General features: G+C 55.1%; 1 protein-coding gene across 2 annotated transcripts in view; it reads left to right on the top strand.

Moving 5' to 3' along the window:
* Window positions 1–2,092: 2,092 nt before the first annotated feature.
* Window positions 2,093–12,644, top strand: part of NECAP2 (NECAP endocytosis associated 2) — a 13,472-nt gene continuing 2,920 nt past the window's right edge. For both annotated transcript variants that reach the window (XM_077775841.1, XM_077775840.1), the window contains exons 1-6: window positions 2,093–2,209; window positions 5,203–5,303; window positions 7,760–7,864; window positions 7,950–8,031; window positions 8,832–8,940; window positions 10,900–11,077. In XM_077775841.1, the coding sequence (XP_077631967.1) occupies window positions 2,118–2,209; window positions 5,203–5,303; window positions 7,760–7,864; window positions 7,950–8,031; window positions 8,832–8,940; window positions 10,900–11,077 (667 nt within the window). In that variant the 5' untranslated portion in view covers window positions 2,093–2,117. The remainder of the gene's footprint in view (window positions 2,210–5,202; window positions 5,304–7,759; window positions 7,865–7,949; window positions 8,032–8,831; window positions 8,941–10,899; window positions 11,078–12,644) is intronic.

Here is a 12,644-nt window from a genome sequence, read left to right as displayed (position 1 = left end):
CAGTTCGGTGGTTCCTCAGAAAGCTAAACATAAAATTACCATATGGCCCAACAAATCCACCTCTAGATATATATACTCTAGAGAATTGAAAACAAGGACTCGGACATATCAGCATCATTCACAGTAGCCAAAGGGTGGAAACAACCCAAATGTCCATCAACAGATAAATGGTAAACAAAATAAGGAATATCATTCAGCCATCAACAGGAATGAAATTCTCATAGATGCTATGACAGGAAGGAACCTTGAAAACATTATACTAAGAAATAAACCAAGTACAAAGGACTTATACTGTATGATGTGATGATTCCACTTATATGAAGTATCTAAAACAGCCAAATTCACAGAGACAGAAAGTAGAATAGAGGCTACCAGGGGTTGGGGGGAACGGAGAAATGGGGTGTTCTTGCTTAATGGGTACAGAGTTTCTGTTTGGGATAATGGAAAAAGTTCTGGAAATTGTGGTGGTAGTTACATGCAATACTGTGTATGTACGTAATTCCACTTAATCACACACTTAAAGATGGTTAAAATGGTAAAGTTTATGGTATGTATATATTACCACAATACAAAAGATCTTTTATTGTTGTTTTTTTATTTTTGAGAGAGAGAGTGTGAGAGCATGGGGGAGGAACAGAGAGAAAGGGAGACAGAGAATCCCGAGTGTGCTGTGTGCCATCAGTGCAGAGTCCCACGCGGGGCTCGAACCCATGAGCCATGAAATCATGCATGACCTGAGCTGAAATCAAGAATTGGATGTTCAACTGACTGAGCCACCCAGGGGCCCAGATAAAAAAGATCTTTAAAAATTTTTTTTAAATTTATTTATTTTGAGAGCCAGCATGCATGCGAGCTGGAGAGGAGCAGAGACAGAGAATCTCAAGGAGGTTCTGCCCGGTCAGCGCAGAGCCCATCTTGGGGCTTGATCTCATGAACCGTGAGATTATGACCTGAGCCGAAATCAAGAGTCCGACGCTCAACTGACTGAGCCATCCAAACGTCCCTAAAAAAGATCTTTTTAAGAGGGTAGATCAATTCTATAATAAAGAATTTGTACAGAGTGAGTAAAAGAGAAAGGGAGGAGAGGGGAGATGGTGGTGGAGCAAAGATTTGGGATCAACTGTGCTCCACCTAGGACCGGCACATTGTAAGCACGTACTAAATAATTGTGGAAGAAATGAGAGAACATTACAGGAGAAGAAGGCATCTGGAGAGTTTGACTATGCTTGGACATGTATCCCCGTACCATTCTGTGAGAAATTCGAGCTAAGACTGGGATTCTTTTTTTTTAATGTTTATTAATTTATTTTGAGAGAGACAAGAGACCTCTAGCAAGTGGGGGAGGGGCAGAGAGTGAGGGAGAGAGAGAATCCCAAGCTGGCTCCACGCTGTCAGTGCAGAGCCCTACTTGGGACTAGATCTCAGGAACCGTGAGATCATGACTTGAGCCCAAATCAAGTGTCAGAGGCTTAACCCACCAAGCTACCCAGGCACCCCCTTTTCAATTACTTATGTTAGTAAACTTCGCTCTTTGTTGAGTCTAGACCACACTGGGCACCACCAGGTACACGGTGGGTTAAGAGTAAGGGCCTGGGGTCAGGCCGTCCCACTTAATGCTGGGTGAGGTAAGCATCTCTCAAGCAGGAGTAGCCTCAGGGAATCTTCTGGAGTCAGGAGAAGGAAGGACATTCAGGAAGAGCCCAGGGAAGCACAGGCTGGAGGAGAGAGAGGTTTCAGGGTGAGCGGTGTAGGTAGATCCAGCTTGGCATCTCAGCCGACTGAGCCCAGGTGTACGATGGGGACGCCCCACAACCCGAGAGCCGATTGCGACCGGGGCTGTACGGAAGTTGTCTCCGCCGCCCACGAGGCCTTGCCTGAGCCGGAAGCCGCCGCCGCCCCCACCCCGCCCCCCAAAAGGCTCTTGGACCTCATCACTTTGGCTCTAGAATCCTTCGCCTCCTGTCTTGAGCCAGAGTGGCCAGCAGAGGGCGCGCGGGAGACAACCGGGCCGAGGACCGCAAGCCGCCGATCTAGCCTGACCCGGGTCATAGAGTCGCCCCGCTTCCGGCTCCGCGGCTGGGAAGGAGCCGGAAGTCCGGCGGGCTCCGGGCGTCGAGATGGAGGAGGGCGAGTACGAGTCGGTGCTGTGTGTCAAGCCGGAGGTCCACGTCTATCGCATCCCGCCGCGAGCCACCAACCGTGGTTACAGGTGAGGGCTCGCCGCCCGTCCAGGCTAACCCCGATTTAACCCCTTCCCCGCTGGCCGACACGCCCACTTGGGAGCCGCGGACGGGCCCCGGCGGGTGTAGGGGGAGAGGCGGGAGGTAACGCTGCGGCTTCTCCCAGTTCGAGGCCAGAGAGGGGAGAGGGACCCAGACTTTGGGCCGTCTCAGCCCGACGCACGGGGCTCCCGGCGCGCGGGAGGCGTTAAAGCCGCGTCTAGCGTGTGGGCTGCCGAGTACCCTAAAAGTGGCTGGGAGTAGAGGTGTCGCAGACCTTTTCTTCCAGCGCTAACTGGCCTCGAAGGGAACCTTGAACAAACCGAAGGGGGAGGGGTCCTACCTCACGCGGAAATCCCCAGGGGAAGGAAGGGAGCGGAGAACCGGCCAAAATGACCCATCCGAGCTGTAAGCGGATGGCCAAAGCCCAGGGGCCCCTCCCTGCCCAGCTCCCTTCGCACGAACCTCAGGCCCTATCGCAGCCTGGGGCGGTTGGGAGGAGTCCGTCCGCACGTCTCCTGTGATAAACAGGTGCTTGTAGCGTCAGGGAGGGAACGGAATGCACGACAGCGGGGGCTGGAAGGAGACGTCCTTTCACGGTATCCTGTTTTGTACTGTTTGCATGTTGTCACCCTGTGTGTGTGCGCGTCACCTACGAAAAGAAGAAGAACAAAAGATGCACCTGTTACAGATGACCTGATCTGTGGCTGTTTTGTGCCACGGGGTTGGGGGTGGGGTCGCTCTTGAAGGCAGTGTTTGTGTAAGTGATTTGGAAATACAGGAGTGGCCTGCAGGGCAAGAATGGTGGCGTGTCGGCATCTCTGGCCTCTTGTTCATCTCCACTTGTGTTAACACAGACTTGTAGCTGATTTTCTAGAGAGCAGAGGGTTTTCTTGACCGCCGAGGAGATCCGTGATGTCACTTGAAAAGAGTATGAAAGCAACAATAGAAACAATTAGGAAAACATTCACTCTCTGTCATCAGAGACACCGGACCGGGCTTGGTCATCTACTGTGATCCCCTTAGGTAGGATGCGCTTTGTCCCTCCTGGTTGCCCCCCAGAGCGCGAGTCTCGCAGTGTCAGGGCCAACTGCTGTGGCCCAGAGGGAGCCAGCAGCCCCTGCCCTTCACCCTCACAGCTCTGCTTGGCTTGACTCTAAGGCCTGGGTGTGTTGCCCCGTTAAGAGGAACTGAAACGGAGTCTGCTGACTTGTGAGCTGAGAGCCTGCATCTCCGTGGTCCGCACAGCAACCTGTGTCCACGTGACGGTGCCGCTCCGAGTCCTGACTTGTGCTCAGGGACTTCCAAGAAAGGCCTCTCGGAAACACCCATGGTTCTGGGTATTTGGGGGTTTTACTAAACTGCTTCTTAGAATTAAAACGTGAAGTTACCGCTTTAAAAGTCCCCTGAGGGGTTGCCTGGGTGGCTCAGTCAGTTGAGCGTCTGACTTCGGCTCAGGTCATGATCTCACAGTTCGTGGGCTTGAGCCCCACGTTGGGCTCTGTGCTGACAGCTCAGAGCCTGGAGCCCCCTTCAGATTCTCTCTCTGCCCCTCTCTTGATCACACTCTCTCTCTCAAAAATAAATGTTAAAAAAAATTTTTTTTTGAAGTCCCCCTAGAAGCCATTGTGATAGGTCCGCGGTGGCCTGGGGTTCTTCCTGCCCTAGGACAGGAAGAGTCTATTTCTTGAACACCCATCCCCTTTCCTCTCACGGATGGTTGCTCTCTTTTCTCTCTCTCTCTCTCTCTTTTTTTTATATATTAAAAAAATTTTTTTTAACGTTTATTTATTTTTGAGACAGACAGCACGAGCTGGGGAGGGTCAGAGAGAGAGGGAGACACAGAATCTGAAACAGGCTCCAGGCTCTGAGCTAGCTGTCAGCACAGAGCCCGACGTGGGGCTGGAACCCACGAACCGTCTGATTGAGCCACCAGGCGCCCCTCTTTTATCTTTCTTCTAATGATTGCTCCCTCCCTGCCCGCCTTTGAAGATCGTCTCAGTGGCCCCCAGTGGTCGCTCTGGCCGGTGCAGCCTGGCAGTGTCTTAAACAGCAGGGCCAGTGGCTGCTTCCTTTACAGAAAGAAAACTGGAGGGGCGCCTGGGTGGCTCAGTCGGTTAAGCATCTGCCCTCGTCTCAGGCTGTGATCTGCGGTTCGTGAGTTTGAGTCCCACATTGATATCTCTGCTGTCTGCCCAGAGCCCACTTCAGATCCCCTGTCCTCCTCTCTCTCTGCCCCTCCCCTGCTCTCTCTCTCTGTCTCTCAAAAACAAATATACTTGGGGCTCCTGGGGCTCAGTTGGACCTCCAACTTCGGCTCAAATCATGATCTCCTAGTTCATGGGTTCAAGCCCCGCATCAGGCTCTGTCCTGACAGCTGAGAGCCTGGAGCCTATTTCCGATTCTGTGTCTCCCTCTCTGCCCACCCCTGCTCGCACTCTGGCCCTCTTTCTCTCTCTCTCTCAAAAATAAAAACAAACCTAAAAATGTTTTTAAAAATATACTTAACAAAAATGAAGGAAAGAGAACTTGAGGTCCTGCTTCAGAGAAGATCTCTGTAGTCTAGAACTGGGTTTGGCAAACCCCAGCCCACTGTGTTTGTGAATGTCTCACGGGCTAAAAATGGTTTTTCCGTTTGTAAATCATCGGGGAACGTTAAAAAGAATATTTCTTAATGGAAAATTATACGAGATTCAGGTTTTTAGTGTCTATAAAGCCGCACTGAAGTATAGTCACACTCAGCAAAAACATCCAGTTAAATTACTCAAAGCCCCAGCACGCTCACGTATGCTATATGGGCGCTTTCACACGACAGCCGCAGCGTGAGGGCTTGTGACGGAGGTGGCATGCCCCTTCTCAGAGGAGATTTGCCAACCTCTGGTCTAGAGCAGGTGGCCCGGGTGCCCTTCCCGTTCCTGTCCCCAGCGCTGGAGTGATGGAGCGGGGCCCTCTAGCAGAGGCTGTATGGTTTTTGTCCCCGTAGGGCCGCGGAGTGGCAGCTGGACCAGCCGTCATGGAGTGGCCGGCTGCGGATCACTGCGAAAGGGCAGGTGGCCTACATCAAGCTGGAAGACAGGACCTCAGGTAAAGGCAAAGGACACCCTTGTGGAGCTGAGATGCCACACCTCCCACTCTGCCAAGGGGCAGGCAGCCCGGCCCTGGCCAGTCCGCTCAGGAGTCATGGGAACCGACCCTGGAAATCAGGCCTGACTGTACCTTCAAACCGTCTCCCTCCGCCCATACCCCCCTTAATTGTAGAAACCACTGTCTCCAGGTGTAAAGGGAGGAATTTTGTCAGGCGCCTGTTTTTTCCTTAAGAAAATAGAAATTGTGGAGCCCACGGAGAGGAGGCCTGCAGGTTGGTCCCAAGGAGGGAGCCCGGAGTTTGCCCTGAAGACGGGCTGGTGGGGGGGGGGGGATGCACAGCTCTCGGCGGGTGAGCTCTGCGCTCGCTCAGGAATTCTGTTTCTTGATAAATAGTAGTTGCCCGGACTGACCGTGCCTGTGAGCTGAACAAGCCGGAAACTGTCCTGCTCAGCTCTTTCTCTGGTGAAAGGACAGGCGGGGCCGTGCTGGGCCAGCTGGCAGCTGTCCCCTTAGGGGAGATCTGGAAGTCCTGTGCCAGTGGTGCCGCTGGGGGAGCTGTGGAGGGCATCGCGGCCTGCTATGGCCCAGCCCCCAGAGCAGGGGACGGGCACAGCGCTGGCTCGGTCGGGGGGCCACAGCCTTCGGCCGCTTGTTTCCCCGGCACATAGAGATGGTTCTTGGTGGGGCAGCACACAGTGTCAGGGGTCATGGGCCAAACGGGCTGCGTTGTCTCGGAGCTGTGTCACTTGTGTCCGAGCTGTGAGACCTTGGGCGGGCCACGTGACCTCTCGTGCCTTGGCCTCCTCTGTGACATGGGGACTGCATTAGCTCATGTGTCACAAGGTTGTTGGAAATAGGAAGTGAGCATGGACTTAGCCAGTTCCTTTGTGAACTGCAGGGTGACACAAAGCATCGATTCGTGTTGGAGCGTGGAGCTGGGGTACTGGCTGCAGAGGAGGTTGAAAAGACAGTCGCCACCTGAGGCCAGAGAACTCTGGCTGTGAGGCTCGCTGCCGTGTCCTGGGTGACATCCAGGGGAGGGCAGCACCCGTTTTCTGGGAGCCTTGGGAGCTGACTTTAGGGTGACGGGCGAGCATAGCAGCAACGGCACAGAGCTGAGTCTCCCCCATGGGGACCACCCCAGGACGCGCTTCGCTTGGGGTCACGCCCACTGGGTCCTGCTTGTCTCTCATTCTGCAGTCATTTTAGGCCAGGGTTTCTCAGCCTCAGTGCTAGTGACGTGTAGGCCAGGGGAGTGTTGTGGGCTGTTAAGTCAAATTTAAGATCCTTTTTGTTTTTTTAATGTTTGTTTATATTTGAGAGAGAGAGAGACAAAGCGTAAGCAGGGGAGAGGCAGAGAGAGAGGGAGACGAGAATCGGAAGCAGGCTCCAGGTTCCGAGCTGTTAGCACAGAGCCTGATGTGGGACTCGAACTCATGAACCATGAGATCATAACCTGAGCTGAAGTCGGATGTTTGACTGAGCCACCTAGGTGCCCCAAGTCACATTTAAGATACTTAGCAGCCTCCCTGGCCTCTGTCTACCAGATGCCAGTAGCACCGCCCGCCCCCCCCGCAAGTTGTGAACATCAAAAGTCTCCACACGTTGCCACAGCTCTCCTGGGGGAAAGGTGAGCAAAATCACCCCTGGTCGAGAATCGCTGCTCTGGGCCGAAGGCATCCAGGTGAGTTCCAGATGCCGGAGACCCAACCAGGGGGGCAGAGAAATGATGGAGAAGCTACACACTTCATGGACACTGATTTCAGTCACCTCAGTAGTAAATCCTTGAGCATGTGAATGGAGATCAGCAGCTGCGGAAATGACGCGGGTCCAGAATGTCCCCAAAGGCGTGTGCTGTGCTGGGGCCTGAAGAGCCGGAGGGACGGAGGACGCGTTTCCCAAGGGCTCCTTTTAAGACCAGTGGTTCTTTTGTCCTGGGTCAGCTGCTTCGGAGCCTTCTGTGGGTGTCCAGGCCCTCTTTCCGCGGGGTTCACCGGCCCGTCTGCAGCCCTGCCTCCAGCAGCAGTCCTTTGCTGAGGTTGTGCTGGACCTGGACCAGGGCCTGCCTGCTCCCGGGCCCTCAAGTGCGGACGGGTAATGGCGCAGGCGAGGCGGGTAGGCCGTAGCCCTGCACTCCCGCGGGAACAGAGCTCCGTTGCGGGAGCTTTAGGTTTTAAGAGAAGCCGGAAGCCTGGACTGTTTTACATGTAATTTGGTTTGGAAAAGTTTGGCACTTACATTACAAATATTAAAACTGGGCTGTATGTGACCTCTAAGCCCCCTCTGACTTTCCTCGCTTGTGTTTCTCCTGTCTTTCCGTCCTTTGGAATAGATTGGATTTGAACTCCAGAGTAAGGTTTGCCTATCTGCCTTCCAGGGAAGAGGCCCCGGTGGTGTGGTAGACATGCCAGGCTGGAAGGCGGCTCCGGGCTCACCCTAACTTTTGCTTCCAGGAGACCTCTTTGCTCAGGCCCCGGTGGATCAGTTTCCGGGCACAGCCGTGGAGAGCGTGACGGATTCCAGCAGGTACTTCGTCATCCGCATCGAAGATGGAAACGGTGCGTGCGCGGGGGTTGGCTCCCCCTGCCGAGAAAGGCTTCCTCTGCCTCCGGCGGGTGGGACCAATCCTGTGCTTTTCCCCAGGGCGCCGGGCGTTTATCGGAATCGGCTTCGGGGACCGTGGCGACGCCTTTGACTTCAACGTTGCGTTGCAGGACCATTTCAAGTGAGTGGCTCCAGGACACGCGTGCTCACGCCTCCTCCCTTCTTTCCCCGACTTAGGAGGGTCGTGTGTGATTCGTGTGCTGGCGGGGCCTTGAGGGGGGCTCCCTGGTCCTGTGGGGCAGGCTGCCTGCTCTGATTCCACGTCACCTCCTTTTCCCAGGGCCCATCTGGCCCAGCCTCTTCCCATACCAGGCGCCAGGGGTGCCAGAGGCCGTGCGAGGCTCAGGTGGCCTTGCCGAGCCCGTTCCCCCGCGGTGTGGTCCTGCGCCCCCCACCAGGTGTCCGGGGAGTCCTTTCTACAGCTAGAAGACAGGACAGGCCCCCACCTCTGGCTGCTGGCGCGTTGAGAGTGCAGCCACTCGTGTGGGCCCCTCGGCGCTTCCCTGGCCTGGTGTCCCCGGATGGCTGTGGGTGGGTGTCGGGTGGGGGGCCCTTTGTGTTGCTCTCTACCTCACTGGCATCCGGTTTGTCTCGCCGCCTACCTGACGAGTCCTTGGACGCCAGGTGTGGATACATTGTCTTAGTTCTCGTGCCAGGTGCTGGGGGAGGACAGGGCCAGGCTCCCAGATTTCCTGGACGGGTGGCAGGGCCACCGTGCACATACGCGAGCTCACTGAATTTTCATAGCGGTCATTAACACACAGACTTGTCATCCTGTTTTGCTGAGGAGGTCACGGAAGTGCGCGGCTACTTACGTGACAGTCAGGATTTGAATTCAGGTCCCACTAGCAGGCCCGCATGTGCTCTTTCTGCGGGGCACCTCGTCTCATCTTCACCTCTTTCTTCCTGTTCTCTTCCCAGGTGGGTGAAACAGCAGTGTGAGTTTGCGAAACAAGCCCAGAACCCCGACCTGGGCCCCAAGTTGGACCTTGGCTTCAAAGAGGGCCAGACCATCAAGCTCAACATCGCGGTGAGTCCCATCCTCACTTGGCTTTGTTGGCCCAGCACCCAAGCCCGGCCCAGAGCCCTTCCCTCTTTTCCCACGATTCAGTTCCATCGGTTGAGCCCAGCTGCCTTGTGCCGGGTGCTCTGCCGGGAGTGAGCGAGAGGGCTCAGCCTCACGGAGCTCAGAGTTCACCCGAGTGGACGAGCCGAGCCATGATTACAACCTGGCAGGGGAGGGGATGTGCTCAGGGCCGTGAGCTCCTAGAGGAGGGGCACACAGCCCGGAGCTTGGGGAAGCCAGGAAGGCTTTCTGGAAGAGGAAGCCAGAGCCTTCTGCTCTGGGCAGTGGGGCCTTGAGGTGGATGCTGGGAGTCACAGGAAACGTCTGGTAGTGGGGATGGCCCCCACTTATTAGCTCTTATTGAGAGCGGGAAAAGGTAGTGCTGGGCTGGGTGGCCAAGGCTTGGTCCTCACCCGGCTGCAGGCAGTGGGGTTGGAGCGATTTGGGGGAACCAAGGACCAAATGGAAATGTTTTTTGCAGAAACTTTGTAACCCTAAATAATGCTCTTCCTTTTTACTTACACTGTCTCTTTCTCCTCTTTTCTGCTTCGTGCTGGTGATGATTTGGGACCCTTGAAGTTGGCCAGCTGGCCCTTAAGAGAAAATACCAGTCACGTCCAGTGGACTGGTTGGGATGTGACTCCTCTCTTTCTGAGAGGGGACTAGCACTTAGGAGCCTCAGCTGTGTGCCAGGTAGCGTTCTTAGGCACTTACGTGACGCGAGCGTTCGTCCGTTTTACAGGCGAGGACATTGAGGCTTAGAGAGATTAAGGGACTTGCCCAGGTCACAGAGCTGGAAGGGACCAGCACAGCTGGACTCTCCCTGAGGGCCTCGAGGCTTCTGACTTCAGGGCTGTGGTCTTAGCATTGGATTAAGCTGCTGCTCTACTTTCAAAGGTAGGGACTGTGACTTCATTCTTGTAACCAGCACTGGTTTGTGGCTCACGTTGGGACTCAGGTTTTGGGGACTTCAGGTTCTCTAAGGTCTTATTGAAGTAAGATATGCATGCGGAGAAGCGCACACATTATGAACGTAGAAGTCAGTGAATTTTTGAAAACCAAATGTACCCACACAGACTAGCCCCGCATCAAGGAGCAGAGATTATCAGTGCTCCGGAAGCCCCTCCCCTGCCCCTGTCCACAGGCTAGAGTAGCCACTGTCCTGACGTTGAACGCCCTACATTTTGTTTGTAACTTTTATGAACGAGCCCTACACTCTGTGCTCTCGTGTGTGTGGCCTCTTTCCTTTACCCACCGTAGCATTGGTGAGAGCCTCCGTTTTGTTGCATGTAGCTTGCCCATTGTCACTGTGGTGGCGTATTTCATCACGACAGTATGTCCCTGTGTTCCCGTTCAACCGACGATGCACATTGGCGTAGTTGCCAGTTTGGAGCGGTTACAAATGGTGCGGCCGTGAACGTCCAAGTGCATGTTTTCTGGTGCACGTAAGAACACCTTCCTGTGAGGTCTGCTTCCTGGAGGGGAATTGCTGGGTCATCCATTCGCATGCTCAGCTTTACAGAGTCTTTGAAACCATTTTCCCAAGTAGTTTTCCCAGGTAACACTTCCACAGCTGCATACCGGTGTTCTGGGTGTTCCCTGGCCTCATTGCACTACTGATGTTCTGCATTGTAGCCATTCTGGTGGGTGTGTAAGGGCATAGCACTAGTTTTGACTTGTAGTTCCCGGATAATTAATGAAGCCAGTGCTTAGTCTTAAAAGTTAAGTGTATTTGGGAATAGCTCCAGAATCACGGTGCATTGAGTACTGTCCGTAGCAGTGAGAGTCGGACAGCTCTTGACCGTCTTGTGGTTATGCAGACGTCTGGGTCCTGGGGGCTGCCTTGGCCTTCCCCGTGGGGCTTTCCGGTGGGAGTGGGACCCCAGCAGAGCTGACCCACTTGTTTTCCTCTCCTCTCTTTAGAACATGAAGAAGAAGGAAGGAGCAGCTGGGACTCCCCGAGCCCGGCCTGCCAGCACAGGGGGCCTGAGCCTGCTTCCCCCGCCTCCAGGGGGGAAAGCCCCCACCCTGATCCCTCCCCCTGGCGAGCAGCTGCCTGCGGGGGGGCCCTTCGGCCAGACAGCAGTTGCTCCCAGCTCAGGTCAGTGCTCTGGAGTAACCGTACTTGCTGCTAAATCTGCTGCTGTGGATTCCTCTCCACCCCCCACTCCCCACCCCCCCAGTGGCTGGGCCCCTGTGGTGTTCCCTCCTGCACTCACACGGATCCATCATTTGGTACCCGTATGTGACAAACTGAAAGGGGAGCACCGCAAAGCTGGTCCTGCCCAGACTGGGTCAGGGCCTGTTCTGTTCTCTGATGCCGCCACTGACCCCCTCGGTGCCTCTGTCTACCTCTGGTGGGCAGGGCCTGCCACTCGTTCATGGCTGTGAGAACATCCGCACCTGGCTTCCTGGCTCTCAGGCTGCTCTGTGTTTGTCAAGTGAGTGGGTGCTGGACACATGGTCTGCTCGTGGCGGCTGCACATGTCTAGTAGGGGAGGAATCACGGGCGCAAAGACCACACATATGGGTCCACGTCCCTTCGGCTGGCGTGATGTGGGGAAGCATCACGGGAAAGGTGGGATTAAACTGGGTCCTCGAAGGAAAGAGATTGGGGCAGGGGATGCTTGGTGTTGCGGAGAGAGAGAAGAGTGTGAAGGGGGCTCAGATTTTTTTTTTTTAATTAGTTAATTTTGAGAGAGCGAGAGAGTGCACGTGAGAGTAGGGGAGGGGCAGGGAGAGGGGGAGAGAGAATGCTAAGCAGGCTCCACATTGTCAACACAGAGCCCAGTGCAGGGCCCCATCCCACGAACCGTGAGATCATGACCTGAGCTGAAATCAAAGAGACACTCAACCCGCCGAGCCACCCAGGTGCCCCAAGGCTCGGCTTTTTAGATACCTGGCCTGTTTAAGGTTATAGATGTAGCACCTGCGAAGGTGAGTGGTGGGAAATGAAATTGGGAATTTAGTTTGGAGCAGGCTCCTTGGGAAGGCCCTCGGGGTGCTGGGCAACTGAGAGCCAATTCCCCCAGCACGCTGCGCTGGTGCTCGTTCTGAGATGTAAGGAACGCCTTTTGGAGACCCTGGGGTTCCAGAAGTTTGTACCTATTACCAGCCGCTGATAGTGCAGGGGAGCTAGCCCGTTTCCTTGGCCTCCCCACCCTACCCGCCCTGGCCTTGCCCAGGCCGGGTGATTGTCACCAGCCCACTTTCTCTACCCAGATCCACCAGGTTCTGCGGGGCAGGATCTAGGCAGGAATCCCGCTTTCGTTCTCTCTTAAGGGGGTGGACGTCGGCTTCCCTGTCCGGCTTCAGGCCTCAGCCTGGTGGGGAATTCCCAGCCCCATAGCCAGTGAGCCGCTGCCCCGACACCAGGAACTAGCACTGCGGACGGCCACCTACCTTGGCATCACCAGGGATGGGCAGGAACATCTGCGTTCCTAGTGTCACGTCCTGGGCTCTGAGAGCCAGTCGTAGGCCTTCCCTTGGCTGCTGGTGCGTTTTTAACAGCTAATACGGAATATGTATATGCACCAGGCAGTATTTTAGGCCCCGGGGATACTGCAAGTTCAGCACCACACCCCTGCTCTCAAGGGCTGTGTTTAGATGTGCCAGACGGGCAATTAGTGTGTCTCCAGACAAAATGGTGTCAGAGCCCCCCCCCCCCC

The sequence above is a fragment of the Crocuta crocuta genome, unplaced genomic scaffold, assembly GCF_008692635.1.
Source record: "Crocuta crocuta isolate KB4526 unplaced genomic scaffold, BGI_CrCroc_1.0 scaffold127, whole genome shotgun sequence".
In the NCBI taxonomy this organism is placed as follows: Eukaryota; Metazoa; Chordata; class Mammalia; order Carnivora; family Hyaenidae; genus Crocuta; species Crocuta crocuta.
The sequence above is the reverse complement of the archived record's forward strand: the minus strand, read 5'-3'. Positions and strand labels throughout refer to the sequence as shown.